Source organism: Athene noctua, chromosome 4 (assembly GCF_965140245.1).
Source record: "Athene noctua chromosome 4, bAthNoc1.hap1.1, whole genome shotgun sequence".
NCBI lineage: Eukaryota > Metazoa > Chordata > Aves > Strigiformes > Strigidae > Athene > Athene noctua.
In genome coordinates, this window is record NC_134040.1 from 45,571,552 (window position 1) to 45,597,967 (window position 26,416).

General features: G+C 40.6%; 1 protein-coding gene across 2 annotated transcripts; it reads left to right on the forward strand.

Moving 5' to 3' along the window:
• The first annotated feature begins 329 nt into the window (after window positions 1-329).
• On the forward strand, window positions 330-24,870 carry QRFPR (pyroglutamylated RFamide peptide receptor). 2 transcript variants are annotated; one of them, XM_074903903.1, is made up of 6 exons: window positions 330-674; window positions 16,989-17,147; window positions 17,734-17,795; window positions 18,544-18,779; window positions 20,363-20,460; window positions 22,379-24,870. In XM_074903903.1, the coding sequence occupies exons 1-6, from the start codon at window positions 335-337 to the stop codon at window positions 22,780-22,782; spliced, it is 1,299 nt and encodes a 432-aa protein (XP_074760004.1). In that variant the 5' UTR covers window positions 330-334; the 3' UTR covers window positions 22,783-24,870. The 2 variants fall into 2 exon arrangements, with proteins under 2 accessions (XP_074760004.1, XP_074760005.1); XM_074903904.1 differs by having other exon boundaries at window positions 20,416-20,460; window positions 22,379-22,483.
• The last annotated feature ends 1,546 nt before the right edge of the window (window positions 24,871-26,416 follow it).

Sequence of the window (26,416 nt, forward strand, 5' to 3'; positions counted from 1 at the left end):
AGGGGCAGTCAGCTCCCGAGGGGTTGCGGAGGGGACGGTGAGGGGCGAGGGAGCCGGGGCCCTGAGGGGCGGCGGCGCTCCCTGAGGCGCGGAGCCCCCCGCCCCGGGCCCGCGCTGATTGGCTGCCGCCCCCCCGCCCCGGGCCCGCTGGCCGGGGCAGCCGGCGGAGGCTGCGGGCGGTGCCGCCGCCGCACGGCGCTGGGCGCGCTGCCGCCTCGTCCCCCGCCGGCAGCTCCCGGCTCTCCGCGCCCCTGCCTCGCCTCCGCTCCTCCGCCTGCTTCCCCTCTGGGGAGGCGCGGGCGGCGGCGCTGCCGAGGGGGCTGAGGAGGGCGCCATGCGGTCCCTGAACATCACCCCGGAGCAGTTCGCGCAGCTCCTGCGGGACAACAACGTGACGCGGGAGCAGTTCATCGCCCTGTACGGGCTGCAGCCGCTGGTGTATATCCCGGAGCTGCCGGCGCGCACCAAGGTGGCCTTCGTCCTCATCTGCGTGCTTATCTTCGCCCTGGCGCTCTTCGGCAACTGCCTGGTGCTTTACGTGGTGACCCGCAGCAAAGCCATGAGGACCGTCACCAACATCTTCATCTGCTCTCTGGCGCTCAGCGACCTCCTCATCGCCTTCTTCTGCGTCCCCTTCACCATGCTGCAGAACATCTCCTCCAACTGGCTCGGCGGTGGGTGCCGGGGCGGGCGGTGCCGGGACGGTCCCGGCTCGGCGGCGGGTGGAGGGAGGTGTGAGGGAGCGGCGGGCGGCGAGGCGCAGCGGTGGGGCAGTGCTTGCGGCCAGGGCCGCCGCTGAGCGCCCCCGTCTCCCCGCCGCCGTCCGCGGGGCACCCCTTTGGGGGGCGTGGGGTGTCCCCGCGGTGAGCCTCGGCCGTTGGGGCCGGTCCTCCGCCGCGGAGGAGGGGCGGCGGTCGCCCCGCTCCGAGGGGGCCGCTGGCTTCCCCGAGGGCAGCGTTGTTTCCGCGCAGCCCCGCGGAGCAATTCGTGTCCGCACGGGGCTTCAACTCCTCGGTGGAAACTTGAAACGGCTGCTCGCACTGGAGCCGCTGCTCCGCGCTCAGGCGCTCGTAGTCTGTTACGGCAGGGCTGGGGTGCTGACCCCGGGTGTGTAGCTCGGTGACCTCAGCCTGCCCTCAGCTGCTTTTCCGCAGAGTTAAGTATCAGTATTTAACACCGCTCCTTCAGGTTATGTGAAACCCAGTGCGCTTTGCGCTTTCGTGCTTGTCTTCCTTGAAAGTTGCAGCACGTGTGTGAGAAACTATACGTTGTGAGGTGCTGATGAGGTAGTCTGGCAGTACTTTTTTTCTTTTTTCCCCCGAAGTAATACAGTCTGACTGGCAAGTGAAATATCAGTCTTAATTCAGCTTAAGATCCTATAACGGCAGTCGACTTGGAGTCGAACCTCCTTAACCTGCTGCAAGGAAAAAGAAAACGCCTTTGGAGAAATGGGGGGATGAGAGAACAGGCAGAATTTATGTTGAAATGATGCATTATTTTCAAGATATGCTTACATCTTGGGAATTATGTTGTATTCCCGTTGATGTGAAAGACCTTTGGGCAAGGCTTCGCTGATGCCTGGAAAGAATTATTATTTTGGTGTTTTTAATGCATCCCAGTTCTGAAGTAGTGAAGTAACAAAAAGGCAAAGGTGAAGTGACACTGCAAATAGTATTTATCTTTCTTTCCTTGGTCTTAAAACAGCGTTTGACAATTGTAAGTGGAAAACTGAAAGGAATGGTTTTGTCGCAAGTGGCAGACAACATCGTGTACCACCGCAAATTGAAATATTTTTCAGAATGTTTCAATATGAACAGAAAAGATGTTCATAAAGTGACACAGTTATGTTTCAATTTCCAAGGCTTCCTGTGCTTCTATTGTTGGGAGACAGTAACAGTTGCCTTCAGAACATGGAGATTTAATTCCAGCACTTCCCACAAAATAGAATGCAGGATGGGAATTGACAGGTCAGAGGAGAGTTGAAAAGCACAGGGGTACCTTAGTGAGAAATAGGCTTTATTTATGTCTGAAAAACGGGAACTTTCTGGGAGAAGTGATGAATAGAAAACTCCAGGGGCTACTGATCGTAAGGGCGACTTTTATTATGAGCTGTTGTTGGGGGAGGTAACCACGGTTTCAAGACATTACAGATGTTGAACCCCAAAGCTGATAAGGATATCTAAATAAAAATAATGGAATAAATTGATAGCCATGCTGCTGTGATTTCCTTTTGACTACATTAGTTCTAGCTGTTCAAATAAGAAAATAGCAGAAAGTTACTGGTGGCATCAGGAGGTCTCGCGTAAATGGGAGAGGACTGAATTGAGTAGCTTTCCCTAAAGATAAGAGGTGTGTTTCTTCTCACTTGTAAGGAAGACCCTGGTCTGTCAGTTTGACCACACATCTGACCAGAAAAAACTATAAAAGTTAGGTGGGATGAAACCTCCACCTGAGGTGAATTATGGCAGATATGACACAGGCACGTGGACCAGTATGGAGACAGTATGTATGTTTCCATTTACCTTCCAGTACTGAGGCCGCTTGATAAAAGTCCCACCAGTAGTGATTGTAAAAGGTGTAGTATAGTTGCAACAAATATCGTTAGATATTAAGTAGTTGGATACTTTAAAGTATGCTCTTTTGTGGATTTTGCTGTATTTTTGTCTACCCTCTTTGCTAGAGCCTCTTCAGTACAAGTGGATCCATAGGTCCCATTGACTTCAATAGCAGCCTTTATGGTCCTGGTAAGATAATTAGCTTTAACTAACACGGTATTGGGAGGACATATTTAACATAATTGATGGATGTGGGGTGGGGTGTGTGTGAAGTAAAATTCAGGAAAAGAATGAGATATACGCTGATGGTATTCCAAGGGTATCTGATTCCTGAGCCTTACACTGTGAAGCATGAATGGTCATTACAGTTACACTGCAAGTCTGAGCCTGCCAGTCTGCGAGGGGTCTTTTCCTTGCTAGCTTTACTGGTTTAAAATTTTCCTTTTGCCATTCATTTTGTAATCTGAAAAAGCTTATTCTCATCCACCTTAATGCAACATCTCTGAGTAGTGCAAGCTCCAACTCTGTTAAGAAAAAGGTGATTTGACTATGTAATGCATCTCTGCTGGAAGAAGTGGTGCATCCTGAGACACCTAATGTTCAACTATCTTTGGGTTTCTGAGCATTTCTGCTAGTTTCTGGGTCACTGAAAAAAGCATCTGTACTAGGTGATGTGAACTGACGTGTATGTTTTGTACTTGTCTTTGATTTGGGACTGGTTCTTTATTTCCATGCTTGTATATGTGTGTGTGTGTTTCTTTTATCTTCTTGTCCACTTCAGAAACCTTCAGCGGAACGGGAGAAGTGAGGGGACAACTGAAAATGCTCTAGACTGTAGAGTTAGAACATACAAACTTAAGAACAGCCACAGTTTCAGAGTAACTGTTACCTTTTAAGACATTATGAGATGCTATCATAAAGGACTAACTGCCATTTTGGTCCTAAACTGAAGGGTGAAACATAAATGCTTTCACCCCAGTGGGTTCTGGGTGTGCATAGTTTACAATGAGACTCCAAGGAGAATGTTGGTAGCTGGTGATGTAAAGTAATTCAGATTGTGGATGTTAAAATGGCTCCTCTAATAGACAGTGTCAGAATTCTTTAGAAACTGAAGATTTTTCCAGTTCACTGCATTACACTTATCAGAACTTCTGACAGAGATGGGGAAAACTAAAGCATTGGCAAGATTTTTTTCCACAGTATATTCATTATTACATCTTAATTTCACTACAACTTAGAAACTGCAGTGCTAAGAAACTGAATGTGTACCTCGCTTTGCTGGGTGAGTATGCAGCATTGGCACAGACGTGCTAGCTGTATGTAGGTAGCAACGAGGAGCAGCACTATATTGACCAAAAATGGGTGAGTCGGTCTCAGTTTTGATTCTCTGATCTCTTAAGAATCTGTAAAGATGTATGAGAGGGTGGGAGCTTGAGTAAGGGGTAAATTGATGCATACTACGAATGTAGTCTTGGTGCACACTGACGCAGTTGAGCATTTGCAGTTCTCTGTTCTCTGAAGGCTCAGTTGAAGACCAAGTGGCATCTTCTATTTAGTTGAGTATTTAGGGCGCTTTCTGTTCTTTACCAAACGTCTTGTAACGCACTGCTTGACACAAGTTCCCACTATGAGGGTGCATACACCTTCCTTTCTGAGGGATTAAAACTAAACTTCAGCAATTAAAATCACTGGGCCTTTCGTGTCTGATATTCTTGGATATCTCAAGTTCTTCAGTGAGACATTAGAAACTTCTTCATTCTGACTTGCTTCTGGAATGTTCTTTGATACTGAAGAGTTTCCAAATATTCTCAAACTGCTGACATGCAATTAGAGTTAATACTACACAGTAAAGCTGGATGTGAGAGATCCAGGTACTTGAATCTCCTGTCTTTAAGCTTTTTTTAATTTAACACTTTAAGTTGTCTAGACTTGCTGTAAATCAGGTTGGGTATGCAAAAGCACTCTTATTTGCCTCCCGCAGTGTGAGAGGTTGTTTTGAGATTGAGTTGCTTCCATTAAGAGCAGGGTGATTTTGTAGTCCTGTCTGTATTGGTGAAATCTTGCCTTATCCTTCATTTTCTGTGCCCTGCTATTGTGTGTTTGGGGTATTTGCTTGTGAGTAGAGGCAGTCTATGGAGATGGTTTGAGAAAGAGTGAATGCCTCAGTAAAGGAAATAATAAGCTTAGGTTCTTTTGTGTAAATAATGGCAGGGTGTTATGCTTAAAAGCAGCAAAACAAAGCTGACAAAAGGGAACTTTTAATTCTGCTCACCTGTTCAGCATAGGGTATTTCTTACTGCAAGTTGTGCATATGATTAATTAGTGTAAATATTAAACACAACGATGTGAAATATTTCCTGATTCATTAATTGGGCAAAGAAATCAAGCAAGTTTTAAGATGCAGATACATTGGTTAATGTGAGCTGGTGGTTATGTCCTTTTTCTTGGTAGAAATACCTGGCATTTTCTGCCTTGCATCGAGTGAATGAGAAATGTGCGTGCTATGTCCTGTTTTGCTCCCTGCTAGTGAGTCTCTCTTGAGAGGAGATTTGGATCTTTAACCCGTATCCCTGCCAGAAAAACTCGCCTGTCCTACTTGTTGTTTGTGCCACAGTTGCAGATGGTAGTTTACTGCAGTAGTTTTGCGTTCTAGTAGCAGTGCTTTGCTGCACAGCTACCCTGCATCTTTGCATGTTTGCATTTGGTTTTACTGACTGACTGCTGCATTTTGAAATAAGCTGCTGATCCAAGTTTACCTGAAGACTGTGGTGCCTGCTTCAGCGGCTTTGTAAATCCACGGGCAGAGAAGCTGCAGGTGAGCCTCGGAGGGAAGGGGGAAGGAGGGTGGACAGTGTGGGGCACCTTGGTCAGCCAGCCCAAGGTGTGTGGTCCACATTTTCAGGGTGCAGGACAGAGGGAGTGATGTGGACTCCATCGGTAAATAACCTACAGGCTATTCGAGGTGCGTGGGCTAATTGCATGGGCTCATGCCATACCGTTTTGTCTCAGCTGCTGTAGTTGACCATACAGAGACTTACACTACCACAGGTCTACTGTTAAGTGCTACACATGCCTTTTTCTGGGCAGATGTATGTATAATGTTCTTTATCCTCTATAGGTAACATGTGAGAGACTTGTGCGTCGTGGATGGTAAACTGCTAAGGATGCAAAATGCCTGTATACCCAAGAATCGATATAAAACAATGCATTGCCCAGGTATGAAAGATCCTTAAGGATATCATCTGTATGATGATGACTAACTTGCTTTCTGCCCTGAAGTTACAAAATACAAGAAAACTTACCTTGCGGCAAGTGAGCTGGAGAGAACTGGTTTACAAACCGTGATAGAGATTTTAGTGCAAGGGCTTGGTCAACAACATTTTAACAGAGGAAGGAGCAATTTAACTTTTATCAGAGAATGATTTCAGTATTTTGTCTTTGTAATCCTCATAAAAGAAAACCTGATCTTTTAAATAGGTGATGAAATGACTAAGTCATAGTTACAGGGACAGTGTGCAGGTTTAAGCCCTGCCGGGACCGGAGAGCACATTGCTGTTGCCCTTTCCCCACCCACAGCCGGTCGGGCTGGAAGTTAAACACAGACCCCGGCTAAAATAAGAAGAAATTTAATATAACAATCAATAAAACGATCTGAATAGCAGCAGTGGCAATGATAACAACAATAAACAGCAATAACAGTGAACAAGACAAACGATATACAAAGAAATACCGCAAAATGGTCAGGGAGCAAGGCCGCTGCGTGTATGGCAACACCCAAAACCCAAAGCGAAAGGTAAAAAGGCTCCACCCCTGGACCTGACGTCAGCATGGTATGAATAACCCAGCTGGAGATCCCTTCCCTCTCTCTCTTTGTTGGGGAAAACTTGACCCTATCCCAGCTGAACCAGGACACACAGTATCCGATAATGAAGGCATGAAGAATTGTTTAAGGGAATACCATTTATACTTGAAGCCTTCTGAATCTTTTATCATTGGGGAAAACTAATCATTATTGAATAATCTATGCAGTTTTTAACAGTGCATAAGGAATACTTCTGGGAACCTCTTAGCTTCTTGAAAAAGAGAAGTAATTAGTTATTTTCATCCTCAGCATTCCTCTGCAAATTATTTTCTTTCCCAATTGGAAATGGCCAGTATTAAATGCTGCAGTGCTGTCTTCACTAACAATCTGTTGGAGTGTTTGCTGAAAGCCTTACCTTGTAGAATGTTAAACATTTGGATATGTATTTAAGATACAGGTGAACTATTATTATTTAAAATATTCCAAAAAGTCACACGTTTCTGTATGGGGCAGATGTAAGTGGAAAACAAGCAGGCAAAAAAGGAGATACTTTTTCAGCAAGTCGTTCCAAGAAGAAAAATATTTTTAAACAGCCTTTAGAAAGTCTTTGAAAAATATTAATCTACTTCATAGCTTGCAAAAGAACTGAAGCAAAATTCAGTTCTGAAAGCCACAGTCAAAAAATCCCAAAGTGAACCAGAATTTGAGAAATAGACTAAATTTTCCCAGTGCCTAGTTTTAGCACATGGAGGCTTCAGTGCTGGGATAATCTCTGTTCAGTGTACTAGAGCTGTGTTTCTCTCTGGTTTTGGGGGCATTACATAGGTGTTATGTATTTTGTACAGGATAGTATAAACATGTCCCAGGTGTCTCAAAGACCTGGAATAAGTCTAGCTGTGTGTTTTGCATTGGGAAGCAGAAAGTAGCACCCTTTTTCCCCAAGCTCCATCTGTCTGAGAGTTTGACTCATTTAATGTTCGTTAATGACCTCGGGTAGCTGGTGTTCACACAAATTTTGGAGTCAGTCTTGGGAATCTAAACTTCAGTTTAAGTGAGGATCTAAGTAGACTTTTCATATGAATCAAACTAAACGTTGTTTTCAAGAGTAAGTCAGTTACTGCATTAATCCTGGATTTTTATCATTATATCCCAATTCTGTTTTAGGGGCAAGGGGAATGCCTTTTTTTCTAAGAGTGGCTGCTTAACTCATGGATGCAGATAAGCAGGCAATTGAAGAAAAATTTCTGTTCTGAAGTTGCTCTCATTTTTTAATCTTGTATGTTGCATTTACCAGGTGATCTTGTCATTGTGAAGCCTGAGAGAGTAAATCTAATTTGGGTCAATTAACTGTAATACATAGGAAGCAGAGTAGTACATGTAGGCTGATATATCTTCTGAGAGTAGGTGACTAGGACTGGGAGGACAAGAATGTGTCAGGTGGGCTGTAGCTGCCAAATCCTTCTGGAACTGTATTTTTTTGTCTGCTTTTCTTGCACTTATCTTCATTGAAAGAAGAGGCAAAATAATGATTTCTGTTTATTTGTGATGATTTAAAGGTTGTAGGGATTTAAGATAAAGAATTAGTAATAACAGAATAAGATGGTCAGCTTTGAAAAAAAGTGAATGATCAAGTTTCTTTTCAATTCTTTCACTTGACACTGAAGGTGGCTTTAGTAGTTAATCATTCAAGTCAGTCAGCATTGGTTTATAGAAGTTTTATGTTGTTTGGGATGTGCACTTCATAGCTGTTTTTCTAGAAAGGGCTTGCATTTTGCCAGTTAAAGATTAAAATGTGAGGTGTCTGTTTAATTAAATATAGTTCTTTTACAAGGTAGGAGACTACTTTTTGAGAATAGGATGTTTAAATGTATGCATGTGTTACTTTTTTTGCTTAGGGAAACTTAATCACTATTTTCTGATGTAATTTATTATATGGTTGTCATTTACTATTGTGAAGTTGTTGGATGAAAGTTGCACTGTGACTGAAGTGCAGGAGGACAGCATTGTTTTCAGCAGTTATCTGTAGGCAGTGAATTTACTGCTCTAATTGATGTATCAGATTTTATTTGAAGCAAGTAGATCTCATCCTTTCTTACCTCATTTTTCTTCATAGGTTTGAAGAAGAGTGAATACTTTTCTGCTTAATTCTGGTTCTCACCTTTGAAAAACAAATATCTAATTGCTTCCTTCCATATCACAGCCTACTTGATGCTTCTAACCTGATTACTACAGTTTGGGGGTTGTTTTCTTGACGGCAGCAGCAGATTTATGTTGATGATTGGTCTGTCTCAACAGAACTTTTAAACGTTGTATCTAAAAATTTGTCTTAAATCCTTTTTGCTTTTTTCAGGATCATTTCAATGTGTATAGAGCTAGGAAACACTTCACATTCCCTTCCTTCTTCCATTAAAATGAAGTGACTTCTTCCTTTGGCAAATGCCTCCTTCACCCCAGTGCTGATTGGCTTAATGACTCAAAAGAATTATAAGGAGTGATTCAAACTCACTGAGTTGGGCTTTTGTTCTTCACTTTTGTATGTTACTTTTTCACAAACTGTTTTCTTTAGATAGGGTCTCAGATGTGTTTTGAGGAATATGTTGTTTAAAAAGGAACTAAGCAATAAAGCCGTTCAAGTGCCTTTGTATCATGAAGATAAAAAGCAAATCTGTTCTTATTTTCAGATTGGTTGGGAGATACAGAACTTCATTTTATTCTTAATCCAATGTTGATTTATTATAGGTGAGTGTATCATGACGAAGACATAGTACCTGATACAAATAACTAAAATATGTAGCAGCCATGTTAATGAATGGAAAGATGACTTGAATAATACTAGCTGTTAAACCATGTTATTTCCAAACCATGTTCTAAACAGCTATATTTTTATCAGTTTGATTAGACAAAAGTTGTAAACTAGTATATTCCTTTAAAATCTTCTGTTACTTTGTGATAAGTCTGAACAGAAACATGTGTAAACTAGCTTGACATGTTTTTAATGTATCGGTGTTTCACACAGTAGTTTTTTGCTTGTCTTGATCTTATTTTTGTTTCACTGTCTAAACTATGATGTAGTAGTGTAATTTGTGGTCGATTTTTAATTTTTTTTCCGCAAACTTAACGTGTCTTCCTTATAGTAAAAATTGGCTTTTTTTCTCAATTTTTCCAGAAGGGACTTTCAACTAACAGGCACTTACTTCAGTAATGGGCTGCATTGATTTCTTGCTGCAGGTGAAGCTTGTGTTACACATATGGATTAACTATTAAGTGAAATGTGTATGTGTGATTGGATCAGGGACTAGACATCAGTACGTGTTTCCCTAATAGTGAGTATGCAAGTTTGAAGGTATTGTGGTTTCTTTTTCTGGCTGTGACAATCTGTAAGTATTCTTGTGAGATGGCCCATTTCAGAGGGAGGTCCTGTAGGTTGGTCCCTGATGTTAAGGCTTTCTCCTTAAGTTGGAGAGCCAGGATTTGAGGCCTCCTTTTCCACGCTTCCTTTTTTCAGTGATTGCAGCATTCAGTTAATTTAAAGGAAGGAAGAAGCGATGCATTACCTGTGTTTTGGGAAGGCTTAAATCTAGTAAAACCTACCTCACCTATTAAATTGAGTCTCACAAGCAAGGTTGTGTTTAGTGTCCAGAATACTGTGGCCAATTTTGGACCCACAGTACAAGAAAGATATTGATAAACAGGTGTGAGTTCAGCAGAGGATCACCAATCAGGGGTGGGAGTAGCTGTCCTATATGTGTGGAAAAGCTGAGGGAATGGAGCTTGTTCAATCTAGAGAGGGGACAGTTTTGGGGCAACCTAGCAGTATTTTGCAGTGCGTACAAGGAGGTTATTGAGAAGATGAACCTAGGCTCTACATGGTGCATGGCAGGAGGATGAGAGGCAAAAGGCTCCAACTGAAAGAAGAAGGTCAGTACTGGGACTGGTGCTGTTAAACATCTTCGTTGGTGACATGGACAGTGGGATCAAGTGCACTCTAAGCAAGTTTGCCAGCAACACCAAACTATGTGATGCAGTTGACACACTGGAGGGAAGGGATGTCATCCAGAGGGACCTGGACAGACTGAAGAGGTGGGCCTGTGCAAACCTCATGAAGATCAACAAGGCTAAGTGCATGGGTTGAGGCAGTCCCAAGCACCAGTACAAGCTGGGCCATGAGTGGATTGAGAGCAGCCCTGTGGAGAAGGACTTGGGGGTATTAGTGGATGGAAAACTAACTGTGAGCCAGCAATGCGTGATCACAGCTCAGAAAGCCAACCACATCCTGGGCTGCATCCAGAGCAGTGTGGCCAGCAGGTCGAGGGAGGTGATTCTCCCCCTCTACTCCGCTCTTGTGAGACCCCACCTGCGGTGCTGTGTCCAGCTGTGGGGCCCCCAACAGAAGAAGGAGATGGACCTGCTTGAGCGGGTCCAGAGGAGGCCATGAGGATGATCGGGGCTGGAGCACCTCCCTTATGAGGACAGGCTGAGAGAGTTGGGGGTGATCAGCCTGGAGAGGAGAAGCCTCTGGGTCACCTTATAGCGGCCTCCCAGTACTGAAAGGGGCTACAGGAAAGCTGGGGAGGGACTCTTTATCAGGGGGTGTAGGGATAGGATGAGGGGTAACAGTTTTAAACTGAAAGAGGGTAGATTCAGATTAGATATAAAGAAGAAATTCTTTCCTGTGAGGGTGTTGAGTGACTTGCAGAAAACAGACTCCACAGCTCGAATAGAGTTTATAAAGCAGGTGTGTTTACTCCGGTGCTGGGGTGCAAGGGGATTTGTCCACAAAGCTTGCACACCCACCGCACATTTTACCAAAAACTTAGAGTGTGAATATACATATTCATTGCATTACATAACACAAACATACATATGCATAATGAAGGCTGGGTTAGTTCAAAAGGCCGGTGTCAGCAGTTTATGTTCTCTTTGTGCCTGTCCCGATCCAATCTCAGAGGAGGTTTCGATACGATCCCAAGAGCGAGATTAAGACACAAATGAGATCAAATGCTGTATACCCAAAATAGGTTTTTATTATTAAAAAAAGTGAAGAGGGGTAGCAATAGGACAGAATAGAAAGAAAAGGCAGAAATAAAGCAAGGATGCAGGATAGGGCTGCAAGAATAGACACCACCATGGATCCAGCAGCGTCCCGTTGGTCCTCAGCCTTCAGTTCTTGGGTGGTGGGTGTACACGGATCAAGCCTCGATGGTAGATGCAAGATAACAAAGAGCAAGATTTTCTGCTGCGTTCTTAAGTTCATCGTACCAGCTGATCAGCATATCTGTTCCCCTTCTGTTTTTTTTTTCCTTTGGTCCAACAGGTTTTGTTGCTTCCAGCTTCAAGGGCAGGAAGGTTTGCCTCTTACCAGTTCATTGGCAATGCATGCATGAGGTCTGCCCTACACAATAGAGCCACAAACAGCTACAGGATGGGGCCAGCTCAGTCCATGTCTGCCCCTTTGAGGCTTATGTAAAGAGTCCGGATAATACAACTGCCAAGAAGTGGAGAGTGCATCCTTCAATACACTCCCGCTTCTCTGGGCAGCATCCCCCAGACCAATTCACAGGCCGCATCAGCTTATCCTGGAGGTTTGCACAGACACAAGCAAGCTTTGAGACAGTCATAGGACATTTCAGTCTCTCACAGTGCCTGTGCATTGCCTCCTGGTGGGCATCTTTGGGGTCTGTTGGAGGAAGGCTCACAGTCTTTCTCACCTTGTACTTTTTCTCAGAGCATGTGTGGATTCTCTTAGCCAATTTCTTGGCTAAAAAGAGTGGTTCCCACTGGTTTATCACCTCTATCTTATCTAAAAGCACCAGTCTGTGAATTTCTACCACCCATATATGGCTATCTATCCATAAACTTGCTAGAACACATCTGCTTTCCAGGGACATGTCTTTAATTTTTGCCGAACATAGTAGTTCTTGGTGAGTTTCCACAGAAAACTGCTTTGTTTTGATGAACACAGTATTCCGTGGTAAGCTTTCACAGAACAGTCAGGGCAAGCAGGATTATTAAGCAATATTCAGAAATCAGTATAAGTTGCTATAAGTAAGTTGCAAAGTAGGTGATAATTTCCTTGTATCATGAGACACTGGCACAGTGTTCCAGGCCAGGTTGGACAGGGCTTTGAGCAACTGGGTCTAGTGGAAGGTGTCTCTGCCCGTGGCAGGGGTGGTTGGAACTAGATGGTCTTTAAGGTCCCTTCCTGTCCTTTAAGGGAAGGCTGTGCTGTCTTCAGCCTTGGAGGTTTTCATGATCTGAATCCTCTGGCCTGTATCTGGCTTGATGCCAGTTCTGCTGTGAGCGTGAGGTCAGATTAGAGACCTCCTGAGTTTGTTTCCAACGAGCATTATTCCATGGCTTTCACATCTGTGCTCACCAAGACTGACTGAGATAACACTGTAAGGCCATGCTGGAAGCATGTAGCCTGGAAGTATCTGAAGGAGCATGGCAATAGAATCAACACTCGAGGCACATTAGGCAGTTAAATGTTAACATTTAACAGTTAACATTAGACAGTTAAATCCTAAAGAACAAAACGATGGTTGTACTTCTATAAATGACTTCTGAAGTCCTTTCAGTAATCTCATTCCAACTCCACAGCTGATGCCTGCTAGCTGATGCCTGCAGGCAGTTGGTGCTAGTTGCTGTAAGGGGGCTCAGACAAAAATGCATCCAAGGACATAATTTTCGGTATGCACGTTAGGTAGAATGATCCCCCCTGTGCATCCAGCGCTGCAATAAAAATGCCTGCCCTCTAAAACTTCAAACTACATCTTAGAGGATTCTTTTGAGACTGAATTTATGGTAACACAACAACAATCTTTCTGTTAGGAAAGAATGTGTTCTAGGGCTTGTGGACTTGCAGTCAGTGTTTTGAAATGGTTTACTGAAGAATTAATCTTCATATAGATGTTCTGTTTCAGAATATCCCTGGAATAACTGGTGTGATTACTCTGAGCTTTTTAGTATTCTGAAATAATAGTTTCAGGTGGTCTTTTTCCTTTTTCTCTACACTGTCCCCACCCAACTACCACCGTTGTGGAATAGTTGCCTTATTTAACAATAAATGATTCTCATTTTCCATGTGTACAAAAGCTAATAGTGTCTGTAGTTTGAAGACACAGGCTATATAATTTATAGTATCAAAAGACTTGGAACAAGTCTTTAGTAATTATTACAGAAGTTTGGAATGTCTAGTATATATTTGTAAATAAAATAATGAAAGTTTTGGAAACTAGGAACAGGCTTTATGTGGAAAATACTCCTTATTCTGTCAAGTACAATGACCCCTGGTATCTCAGGACTGAATCCCATTCAAACACATGAAGGATGGTGGAGGTGGTTCTCAAATCTCAGTTTTCCAGTGAAGCTGATGACTTTTCATTTGTCCATGACATTTTAAACACTGTATTTCTTTCTTTTTTTCACCCAAACATGTCTGTTTCAAACACGAGTTGATTTTCTTGCTAAAGAGTCACTTAACCTTGGTGAAGTTTTGCATTTGAAATGTTAGATTGTCTCATTATTTCTGAAGACGGGAAGTGTTTGTAGAGTGACAATTCAGGGCAAGCAAAAGAGCCCTAAAGCGATTACGGTAATGCTAATGCAAATTGATAGTCAGAGACCCTGGGCTTGGCGGCATGAGAAGCTTCAGGGAAGTTGAAATACTGTTCTATTTTTACTACTAAGATATAGAGGCTTTTGGAGTAGCTTTCAGCTCTTGTCCTTTTGAAAATTTCATGTTATTTTTTGGTTATAAAAATGTATGTGGCTGTTTTGCTTTGGGCACCAACTCCACCAAGGAACCAAAATGTGTGCCATGTGCCTCAGAGCAGGTGTTTAGTTCAGCCAACTGTGTCTAATGGAAAACATCCTTCTGTTTCACATTTCTGAAAGTGCTAATGGTTCAGCTCGGTAGGTTCAATCTGTAGGTATGTAGACTCTTACTACCTTTTTAAGAGTTACTTTTATATATCTTAGGTGATTAATTTGTGTGCATTTGTCTTCAAAGAGATTAAATAAGGAGCTTCTGAAGCTTTTCTCCTGGGAGTTCAGCTAAAGGCATAGTTGTAGTTTTTCACAGTGTAGTTATTGGGAAGCAAATGAAAAAATACCAATAAAAGGCAATGAAAGTCTGGGATTTTGGGAGTTACTACCTGATGAACTCGGGTATTCTGTTTGCTCTTCGAATAGTTGGGCACAAACTGGAAATTCTACCATGCTCATAACTTCAGTGAAATTTGCTGTCTCATTTTGTTACTTGAGTAATAGAATGATATTTCTCTGCTCCCTAAGAATACTCTGGAATGCTGGGACTTCAGTGAAAGAATAGTGCATTACAGGAGAACTGTAATGGAGTATGGATCTAGTGGACTTAACTTTATTGAGCTCTTTTTTTCAAACTGTAAGAAACAGCATATGGTCAAAGTCTTTTTTTTTTTTTTTTTTGCCACAGCCCCAGCACTCAAACTCATTTCTTTTGTGAAACAGGAATTTAAACATTTCTTTCATGTACAAATTTTGCTTTTCTGTTCATGTTATTTGTATCAGGAGTCACTTCTAACTTACTCCATCAATGAAGAAAAAACTTGAAACCAATAGTGGAACCTCTCCTTTTGGTTCAAAGGAGTAGGATTTGGATTTGGCTGAAGATCATTTTAGCTCTGCTTTACTCCTGGCAGTAAGCTGATTTTCAGAAGTGGCAAGAGGTTGTGTGTCTCTTCTTTGGTTGTATTCACCATTTGCCATGTGCAAAAAAGGTAATGATTTGAGCTTGCTTTTTGTTACCTCACTACAGAAGTTTCAACACACTGATTGAAGGACTATAAATTTAAGTGGGTCTGGTGCTTGTATGTATAGCACATGCTGTACTGGGTGTGGTGAGAAACTGATGAGATGCTGAGTTAGTAAGATATTGGCCATGCTTCATAAGGGTTTTCCTGCTTTCTGAAGCCAAGGAAGAAGCAGGGGGGAATTTAATTGTATAAATTGTGTCAACTGCAAGATGTCTTGCTGTTGCTGACACTCTTGGAAAAATTCATACTAGGTGAGAAACAGACATGCAGCTCAGTGCATCTTCTTTCAAGTGGTGCCTATTGACCATGCTAAGTTTTCATTCAAGTAGCTTGAAATTGGGCTGCATAGTATATTTTTATTCTGTTTTAAACCAGATCTGCATGCACAATCATAGTGTTGCTGGTGTTGAATATGTACTTGAAAGGTACTTGACTTCCATCCTTTGCCCCTTGCCCTCTCCTTCCCTTTTCAGAGTAATAGAAAAAGTGGTGGTGGTTTTTGTTTTTTTTTTTTTTGTTTTTGTTTTTTTTTGGGGGGGGGGGGGGGTTTGGGGGGGGGTGGGGGGGTGGTGGAGCTAGAATTGATAAAGGCCAGTAGCAAACCAGTTCCTTCTTGTAAGCTACAGTGGCTTTTAGCCTGGCCTAGCAGACAGAAGTTTCCCTGTTCCTTGTTCCCTTTGTGGAGGGCAGGATTACGTTTTGATAGTTTCCTGTTTGTTTTCTTTCTCTTTTCTGTGCTTTTATTGCTTAAGGTGTCTGTAGCGTCTTAAAGCTTGACTTACAATTGGATTAGATACTCCTTTGGCTATCTTGAGTTTTATGGATTGTATCTGGGTAAGGTGTAATTAATGATTGAGTAAGGGAATTAACCCCAGCTGTTACTGAGGTGAGTAGCTGATACTGAACTGTAAGGATGTGAGGAAACTGTGTGAATGTGGACATACAAAATTATCTTATGATCAGAAAACAATTAAATGAGAAGCAGGTTGGGAAGGGCGTTAACGTAAGATATTTTTTTTTTTTGAGAGAATAATTTACACCACACTTTCTAAGATGGTTGGGATCTGAGGATGAGTAATGGAGAATGACTACTGTGTTAGGAGTTGAGTATGTACTTTTGTGAAGCTATAGCAGCAATGAAAACTGAGTATCTGTGCTAGCTGTGCATAAACACAGTGGGAACCTATACAACTGTGAAAATGCAGGCAGGAAATTGTATTTAACTTGAACAGTGTCACTAACATAATGTGTTAATCAGGAAAGAGGGAGACATGGAGAATGGAAAGATGATGAAGAGGTTGAATTTTTTCTCTGTTATGCCTCTTAGAGGACTCATATATATATATATATATAAAACTTGGCAGAATGATGCAGTAAGTGCTGAAGTGTACAAATATAGTATTTAAATGAGCAGAAGGAATATATTTGCAACAGCAGAAAAGGTAAACTTTTAAACAGGTAACAGAAACCTTCATAAAACTGGAGAGTAATCTGCCAAGATAAAAAGATAATATCTCTGTAACTTCGCATATTTGAAAACAGGTGATAGAAGACTTGGTCAAAAGCAAAATAGGAGTAAGTGTTAGACTGACACAGAGCAAGTGAATATGTTGTTAGAAGTCTTGGTTTTGCAGACGTAGTGTGTACAATGGAAGAATGACTTGAAATCCGAATTTGATTAATAGCTTAAGTAGGTGACTTAGCAGTTTAGCTGTTAAAATAAATCTAAGAATATTAGTCTGTTCTTTTTGCACAACACTTTAGTAATGAAGCCTAGCATTAGTATCTTTTTCCTGAATTGCAACAGTTGCATACTTTACTTTCTGACTATTGCAGGTGCCTTTGCTTGCAAGATGGTACCATTTGTTCAATCCACTGCTATTGTAACTGAGATTCTTACAATGACCTGCATTGCTGTGGAGAGACACCAGGGGATTGTGCATCCACTAAAAATGAAGTGGCAGTACACCAATAAAAGAGCTTTCACGATGCTTGGTAAGATCTTGGGCACTTCCAGTAATGGTGTAGATGGCGTGACAGAAGAGAATGCACTGGTATGACCAGTGATTGAGAGGTAGAGTTAATGATAAATCTGGTAACATTATAAAATAGCTCAAGGATAGTGCCTATATGTGTAGTAATTACTAGCCAAACCCCTGACAATAGACTTAAAATCTGAAGTAAAAGATTTACTTGACCAAGACTGATAAACCTTTGGCAGCCTTTTCTTTCTTAAAGAAGGGTTCTAAATGTACAACCACTGCTAAAGCAATGTCACAGCTGTGAATATTCCTTCCACTGTAACACAAAGAGAACATACCTAATACTGCTCCCGCAAATTAAGTTGCCTTTACACTTGAATACCAATAAACTAAGGTAGTTTGAGAGCAAGAAAACTAATAACAAAAGAGCATGCTGTTACTGATGTGAATGTTGACTGATATGTGCCTTAAATAGAAAACTTAGTTCTTTATTTAAATTGTCTACTTTCACTTTTTAACAATGAAGCTGCTAAACTGTTCGTACCAAAGCTTGTGCTGCTTGTTGTACAAAGTATTTAAAAAAATGTATTTGTTTACAGGCATAGTCTGGTTGCTGGCACTTATTGTTGGGTCACCTATGTGGCATGTGCAACGGCTTGAGGTATGTTAGGTGAAATGGGAATTTACTTTTTAAACTCAGTCCTTGCTGGATCTTTTTTGTACCTTTAGCAATGAAATTGAATCAACTCCTAAGAAATGAGAGTGGGGTAGGAGAAGAGGAACTTTAGTTCTGTGTGCCAACATGAGAAAGGCTAAGCAATAGGACTCCCCAATTATGTCAAAGAGCAGTAATTACATGTGTTAATTCCACTGTGTCTTCCTTTTGGTTTGTAGGTGCACTGGCACACAGCAGTGTAGGGCTTAGATTACTGTTTCAGGATGACATAGTCTTCCCTGAGATTTGGAAGAAATGTGCCTAATTTAAAATGTATTTAGCTGCCCATTATAGTTTAAAGAGTTACCATACATTTTTGGGAGGATAAAAAAAAAGAATCTGCTGTTTGTGATTCTGATTGTTAACAAATCTTTTTGTTTTAAGTGACTGATAGGTGAGGATTGAATACACCCATCTTTACTTACAAAATTGATAGCAAACATCTCATTTGAAAATCCTTGTTTTAAAAAAAAAAAGACTTGAGGAGGAGTGCAAAATCTCCTGACCTTGCTTTGTCAACTTGGATCAACCCAACGCTTGATGTGGAAAAGTGCTTGGAAAAATCTCGTCACTTTGAAAAGTCTCTCTGTTGAATTTTGGTGGTTGTATTAAGAGCAAGGAATACTTGAATGTGCTTGTTTCTGACACGTGGGGTAAACACTGTAGTGACTCATCTCCTTTACGCTTGTTACAGGTTAAATATGACTTTCTGTATGAAAAAGTATATGTTTGTTGCTTGGAAGAATGGGCCAGTCCAATTTATCAGAAGATCTATACAACCTTTATTCTTGTTATACTCTTCCTTCTTCCACTGATGTTGATGCTTTTTTTGTACACTAAAATTGGCTATGAGCTCTGGATTAAGAAACGAGTGGGAGATGCTTCAGTTCTTCAAACCATTCATGGGAGTGAAATGTCTAAAATATCAAGGTTTGTAAAATACAGTTGAAACCTTGACTTCTAGAAAGCTTTTTTTGCCCTAACAGTTCTTGAAAACCAGTGCAAAAAAAAATTAAATCTTTTTTTCCTTATTTGTTGGAAAGTCTACAAGCATAGACCAGATTTTTAAAGCTAGCTAGCTATTTAACACTTAGATACCTTGATTTAAAGCAACTTACACAGATTATTTGCTTCAAAGTATAGTGCAGCCACACCTTGGAAGTCAAGCCTTTTCAGTAAATTTCATATTATAAATTGCAAAATGCTTGTTTTTAAAGATGAAGGCCATGAGTTAGAAGATGACTTGGCAAGATGCTGCTACGTTATTTCTGTATGTTCTATGGAAAGCTATTTCTATAATTTTGAGACTGAACACTGTTTTATGATCCTATTATAAGTTAAATTGGCATATGGGGAAAAAATCTGAATTCATTTAAAAGCTACTTTGGTACATTTTAACTTGATACAGGCTCAAAAGAGTTTTGAGTGTTCTCAGATGTGTTTGTGTGAGACTATCCAGATGGTGATGCTCTATCTGAAAAATTATGAAAATCAGTAATTACCAACTTTCCTGAACTGCTTTCACTAAGTATGGCTACCCTTAATGTTGCCTCATGGTTTTTTTCTTTCATTTGGCAAATTGATCTGTTGCCTGATGTGCTAGACACCTCTAACAGATCTGTTCATTAAGGAGAATGTCATCTTAAGTATCAACTCTGAGAATACTGACGAGCAGTTTAATGATATTCCTTAGATATTTGTCTAACAAAATGCCTAAGGAAGCAGACCCTTGTAAGTCAAAACTGAAAGGGTGCATGCAATCTTGCGGGAGTTAAGGTGACATGTAATCTTCGGACTACAATTTATTTTCACACAGTGGGGAGAAGGTCCTGTAACTGGTACCAGTGAAGTCCTGTTCCTTTAGCTCAAGTGAGAGATCCATCTTGGGATCTGTAAATGTAGTTATATGAGTTATATATCAATTCGGGGATGATGATAAATTAATGTATACATTGAGTTAGTGAGATATTACAGTGGAGACAGGGAGTGTGTTTCTTGCTCTTATTCTAGCACTATACCTACCAGCAAAGGTTGAATGTAGCAGGTGTAGTTTCACTTACTCCCTGTCAAATTCTCTGTGAAATCAGGTGCTGCAGGAATGGTCAGTACTCCCTGGTCTAGGAAGGGACTCTTGGGTTTTTTGAGCTATTAGAGCTCCCTGTGGTTTCTGTGTCACATACTGCCCCCCCCCCCCCAACTCTTACTATTGAAATGGCATCTACTTGAATAGAGTAAAAATACCTTGCAAGATGTGCTAATGTCATTGCTTGTTGCAGCTGCAAGTGCATTGCTTTCCTAAAACAGAGAAATTAAAGGTATTAATTGATGTGCTAGATTTCTAGATGCTCTGTTTTTTTGTTTCAAAGGGAACTGTGTACTTTTGAGCATTCTTCCAGGGTTTTATTTGCATCTTCAACCATCAGAACACATTTACAGATCTAACTTGAAGAGACACATCTAACTATCAGTCAGTTCTTAGTGACTCAGTATGGAATGTCTTGATGCAATTTCAGGAAGAAGAAGCGAGCAATTGTTATGATGGTGACAGTGGTGTTTCTCTTTGCAGTCTGTTGGGCCCCTTTCCATGTGATTCACATGATGATGGAATACAGTGAGTATCTGCTATGTGTCATTCAATAAAACTTTTTTTTTTTTTTTTATAATGGCACTACAGGTTGTGAAAAGCTAGTGTTACTGCAGTGTTCAGCTATAGAATACCTTCTGCTAGCAAAGGTTATTTTTGTACTAAATCCTGGATCACTGCCTTGTAATAGACATATATAGCCAACAGCAGATGAATTACTCTCAAAGCTATGAGTGACAGACAGGTCTGCAGTAATCATGGAAAATGAGTACTTTTCAAAAAAACCTCTTACAGAATCATTCAGGACCTTTAGGAAAGGACCTTTAATGTAGTGTTTGGGAAATACATTATATCTGAGATAAACTTGTGTGTCAGCCAAGTCTCTTCTTCCCTGCTGTGTGAATTAAAGAAGGTAGTCTTTGTGTCTTGCTGTAAACCCTACTGAACTTTGTTGCAGGGTGAGTAGGAGGGAACCCAAACTCTTTACCAGCTTTTTCAGAATGTAAGCTCTTTAGAAAGGAGATTGTCAGTGCTTCTGAGTTTGTACAGCACATAATCCAGTCCTGAAAAGGGCCTTACAAGACCAAGAAAAAACAAGACTTGACTGTTAGGATGGTGAGCATTCCTCTATAGATTCTTTTTCTTTCTGTGTCTGTCATGCTACCCTCATTTGCTGAAGGTCAGAAGTACATGGCTAGAAGGTAAAAGTTATTTCCAAGTATAAAATCTCTTAAACAAGTAACTTTTAAATTCAAATTTAATTTGAATGTGTGAAGACTTCTATTTGCATCCACTTAAGTTGTCATACTCCTTTGAGTTAAAACTATTATGAAACATATCTCTTCACTTGCCCTGGTTTTAATGAGGTAGGCATATTGGAAATATAAATACTGGACTTCATAGTGATAATACCCAATGAATCCAGTTGAACTTTTTCAGTGGTTTTGACTGGATACTATCTTGGAAATGTCCTCAGTGCTTGTTATCTTTGCTTTTTGTTATTTTTCTCTATTCTCTGGGGTCTCACACTGTTCATCTCCCATCTCCTGCATGGGTACTGGGATAGCATGTGGGACTATACAGCAGACTATGTGTGGGAACAAGAGGAAATTTTCAGCAGTTGTACTCTACTTGCCAAAGGTAGCAGCTGTATATTTGTCTTCTATCACAAATAAGGTTGTAGCAGATAAATCAGTAGTCCTGCAGTCAGTCAGCTGAAAAAAATTACACCTGAGCAGAATCAGAAGTGCAGAAGTTGTAAATTTTAAAACTGTTAGGATTGTCCCATATTAAGGTTCACCATAACACTCCATGAACTGTTTGCTCTCTTTTCATTGCTAATTTCAGGAATTATTTCAGGTGCTGCAAGGCCTTTATTTTACTTGCCATATAAATTTTGCATTATTTATCCAGAGTTTGGTCACTGAGTATTTGAATTCAAGGAATTAAGGGTCCTCTGTGATCTCAGTGTTTAAAAACTGACATGTGACCACGAAGATGCATTTTTACCTCCATGGGCTATTCTGCATCAGCACAGGGAAAGAAGCTGTGTGTGGTCAGTGACAAGACAGGGATTGGTCTTAAAGTACTTACACATTTGATATGGACATGAAACTCAGAGCCAGAACGACTTGGATAAGGAAGGCCTGTACTTATCAGACTGGAAGCTTTCTGTTGCTTGGCCTTTGGGCAAGCTTTTTGGCTCATAAATTGCCTCTTTCTAATGATACTGTTCTTATTTACACTTATACACAAAACAGGGCTGTGTGGTAGATCTTGATCTTTCTTCACTGATAAAACGCTATTGCTAATACTAAGAACCTCCAGCAAGGTCTTTTGTTGATTTTAGACAAAACCTTTTAATGCTGGACTGGATATAAGTAGGCTAAGTAGTAGGGATTTATGCCATTCTGTGCTTACAGCGTATTTCCTATTTCCTTTCCAGGTAATTTTGAAAAGGAGTATGATGATGTGACAGTCAAAATGATCTTTGCAATTGTCCAGATTATAGGATTCTTCAATTCTATTTGCAACCCGATTGTGTATGCCTTCATGAATGAAAACTTCAAGAAAAATTTTTTGTCTGCCATCTGCTTTTGCATTGTCAAAGAAAATGCATCACCGACCAGGCAACTTGGGAACCTGGGGATTACTATGAGGCGGCAAAAGGCATGTGTTTCTCAAAGAGATCCCACTGACTCGGATGAAGCGAGGAGGGAGGCATTCAGCGATGGCAACATTGAAGTCAAGTTCTGTGATCAGCCAGCTTCAAAAAGGAACTTGAAAAGGCACCTTGGCTTATTCAGCTCTGAGTTTACTGTGCATTCTGCATTAGGAAATGGGCAGTAGCATTACAAAGGCTTTGAGAATGGAAAAAGCATTCTCTTTATGTTATAACTTTCAATAAGCCATTTAAAAATAGTTTTCTACTTTGCATGCTGAAATGAGGTGAAAAATATTTTGTGGATTATGATTATGTTGGGATAATGGTTGAGAAAACGTAATATGTTTTATAAGGATGAGGAGTAAAAGTTTGGAAAACAACATTATTATATGACTCCTAGGGGAAAAAAAAGTTTCTTTCTAAGGTAATGTAGGGCTTGTTTGGCCTCTGTTTATGTAAACCAGACAACTGTTGTTTGCTCTGCTTATTTTGTGTCTGGATGCTGGCACACTGCTGGACTGTACACAGGTGAAAACCAGAAGACAGGAGCTATGGAGAGACTGCACACTTTTTTTGGACAGCTTTGAAATCTGACATGGGTCTAACATTGTAAGATCTGCTCTCTGCAGCTCTGAGGACAGAGGAGCTTCAGATCTGAGTTCAGGAAAATTACAGGCTGAGATGCAATTCTATTTTGGGGGAAAAAATATATATGAAAGAGCCAGCCAGAATTTGACTCTGAAGAGGTTAAGATTTAAACATTGCATGCATGTTGACATTTTGTTAACAGGAAACTTATTAGAAATTAATAATGCATGCATAATTAATATACTGTTTTTACAGGTTAATTCTTGGGTAGAAATTTAAATGCCCTGTAAACTGCATTCTTCTGCTGAAAAATGTAGAGGCTGAAGTTCTGTACAAGAGTGTGCAGATGCTAGAGGCATGGTCTATAGAGTAAACACGGAATTTAACTTAGAGTCATGCTTGGATACATGATTTACAGATTGAAAGTGTGGTGGTGCTGTTTTCTGAAGGGATATAATGGCCAGATCCAGAGCCTTTTGGGACTCTACAGAAGACTTTCAATAGAATGTTATGGTCTTTTGACCAGACACTTCTCTGAAGACATGCACAAATACTCCTCTTGCTCCATCATCTTCAAAGTGGATTAATTACTGTCTAAAAACAGGGCCGGTTTTTTGTTATCTTTAGGCTTCATAGTAAATTACGGGGTTGAAAACCATACAAATCCTAAACATTTTTGCTCTCAGTGGGTCAACTGTAAAAGGATACATACAAGTATGGGACTGGGGGAATAGTGTCTGGAATGGTACACTGTGATCTGACTCCCTAAGTCAGGCTTTGAAATACATAATTTGCAATTCCAGCAGAGGTTAGGTTGGATCCTTTAATAGCCTATCAAATGTCAGTGCTCTCTTCTATCATTCCTTGCCTCACCGAAGGGACCTTGGTGTTCCTTTGGCAGTAAATTTTAAGATTCTTTTACATTGCTACTTTACACGTAATTGTAAATGAAGTCTGAATTATCCTTGTATAAATTGGAAGTAATCTGATCTTTCTGTAATGTTTACAGATTTCCACTGGATAGGGCATTCTGATGCTGGTTTGTGTGTGACATACTCTTTGTTTACATGTGTATTGTTTATACTGTATATGATATACTCCCATGCAGTGACGGGAAGATTTGTGACTTATCCTGACAGCCAGGAATTAAGAGCACTCCTATTTCCATAATCATAAGTATTAGATAAAATAACAATTTTGGAGAGCTCTCTTTGGGTAAAATAGTATCAGTGAGGTCAGGTTCTGCTTTAGACAGTCATGCAGACATGGCCCTGTGAATAATGGACCTTTGAATAATGTTGTAAGCAACAGCAACAACTTTTGCCTGCAGTTACAACTGTGACTTTCTTTGAAGATTGTTTCTATCTTGGCTTGTCTTTCATCTTTCTAGACAGGGGTCTTTCAGGGATAGTTTTCTGCCTTGGAGAACAGGGGCTAACAGTGGTTTATTGTCGTAGTTTTCCTCAGCTGATGTAGAGTTTATCTGGCTACTGATGCTGAGAACTATGCGTTTTGACATATTCTGTAACTGAAACCTAATTTATTTTAAGCCTTTTATTTGTCTGCACTGCTGATTTCATTGACAGATTTTAACAAGTATTTAACAAAAATTTCCAAGTATTGTATGTTTTTGTTTTACCTTATCTGTTTCTCTGTTGTCTCATAAAATGTGTGTCAATGAGTAACTGTTGTAGTATTGTATTCATTTCTTCATTAAAATTCCTTTTTGGCATTGCTGGTGCTGTTTTGCGCTGGGAGCATCTGCTATAAACTTCATTCTTTGAGTCTCTCTTTGTTTAAAGATTCATATAAGCTTATATGTGATTTTTTTTTTTTTTTAATAATTAAATTCCAGTCCTGTTGCAGGTGCCATCTGTTACTGTAATCCTGAGAGATGTGATTTAAAAGACTACAGAATAAGGTGAGAGAGGGGAAAAAACTTTCAGTCTTTTGGTAGGAGAGAAGTGGTAAATGTTTTAGCACAGATATATGTGTCTATGGTTAGATAAAATCTAAACCAAACTACTGAAGACAGTTCTCATACAGTCCTTAATAGTAACTACATTATTTGTGCATTTATGACACAATAGTTTTCTCAGAGCTGGATGATCTTGTGAGAAGTCCTATCTGCAGGGAATAGAAAAACCTTTATTGACTTAAGCAGAACCAAGATTTTACCCAGGGGTTTTTTTTAATCTGTCAGAGCTTCAGCTTTGATTTAACTAACAAAACAAATTGTTTTATTGAATCAGGTCAATTGTCAGCCCAGGCTAGTAGACTGTCTCTTGCAATGGTTCATATCATGTGTTTGAGTGTGTGGCTGTAACTGAGTACTTCAGACCAGTAGAAAGCCAGCACTGCTGTGGAAACAACAGCCCTGTTGTCCTCCCAGCTTTCCTGCTTATTCTCATTTGATATTAACAGAATTGCATGGTGAATCTGGCAGAATTCTAGCTAGTGATTTTACTGGAGAACAGAAAAGATAACCATGCTTGTTTCCCTAAACTGAGAATATCAAGATTGTTGTGTTCTTTGAGGAAAAATGCTTCCTCAGAAAAGTTTTTTCTAATATCTTACTTATGAATTGCTTATTTCTTTGGCTTTGATTGAATTAAAGAGAAACTTATTTTGTTCTCAGCTGTAAGAGGCTAAGCTTTAAAGTTGCAATGAGATGATAGCAGGAACTGGCGTGTGGATGAAGACAGGACACATTAAACTGAACAGAGACTCTGGAAATTTGAATGGACCAGGAAAATGTGTCTGATGTGTGGTCTTGCTCAACTAAAATCAGAGAGTATAAACAAGGAAAATGGTGAGTAGAAGGGAGCAAACGCTCTCAGTAACTGTAACACTGCATCTGTTACAGAATTCTCATTCTTTGGGGGTGGTGATGGTGGGAATTAAGTGAGATTTCTTCCTGGCAGAATTCTTTTATTGTTTTGGAGGGGGGATTAGTTTCAGAGGACATCAGATGGATTAATTTGTGGGTATAGTTTTAAGCTTTAGAAATAGGTACTGGGCTGTAATACTTAGTGATAAATAGGGAACTATGCTTTTATCGAGGAGATGATGCTGTTACAGGCTAACACAATGCTGTGCAGGCATTAAATAATCTGAAGATGATTAACAAATAGGGAACTTGCGGTTCCCCTGTAGCGTTGATGGTTTTCGTAAGACGTTTGTGGTACTGAGTGAAGAGGACCTTTAGGTGCAGACCAGGAGATGTCCATG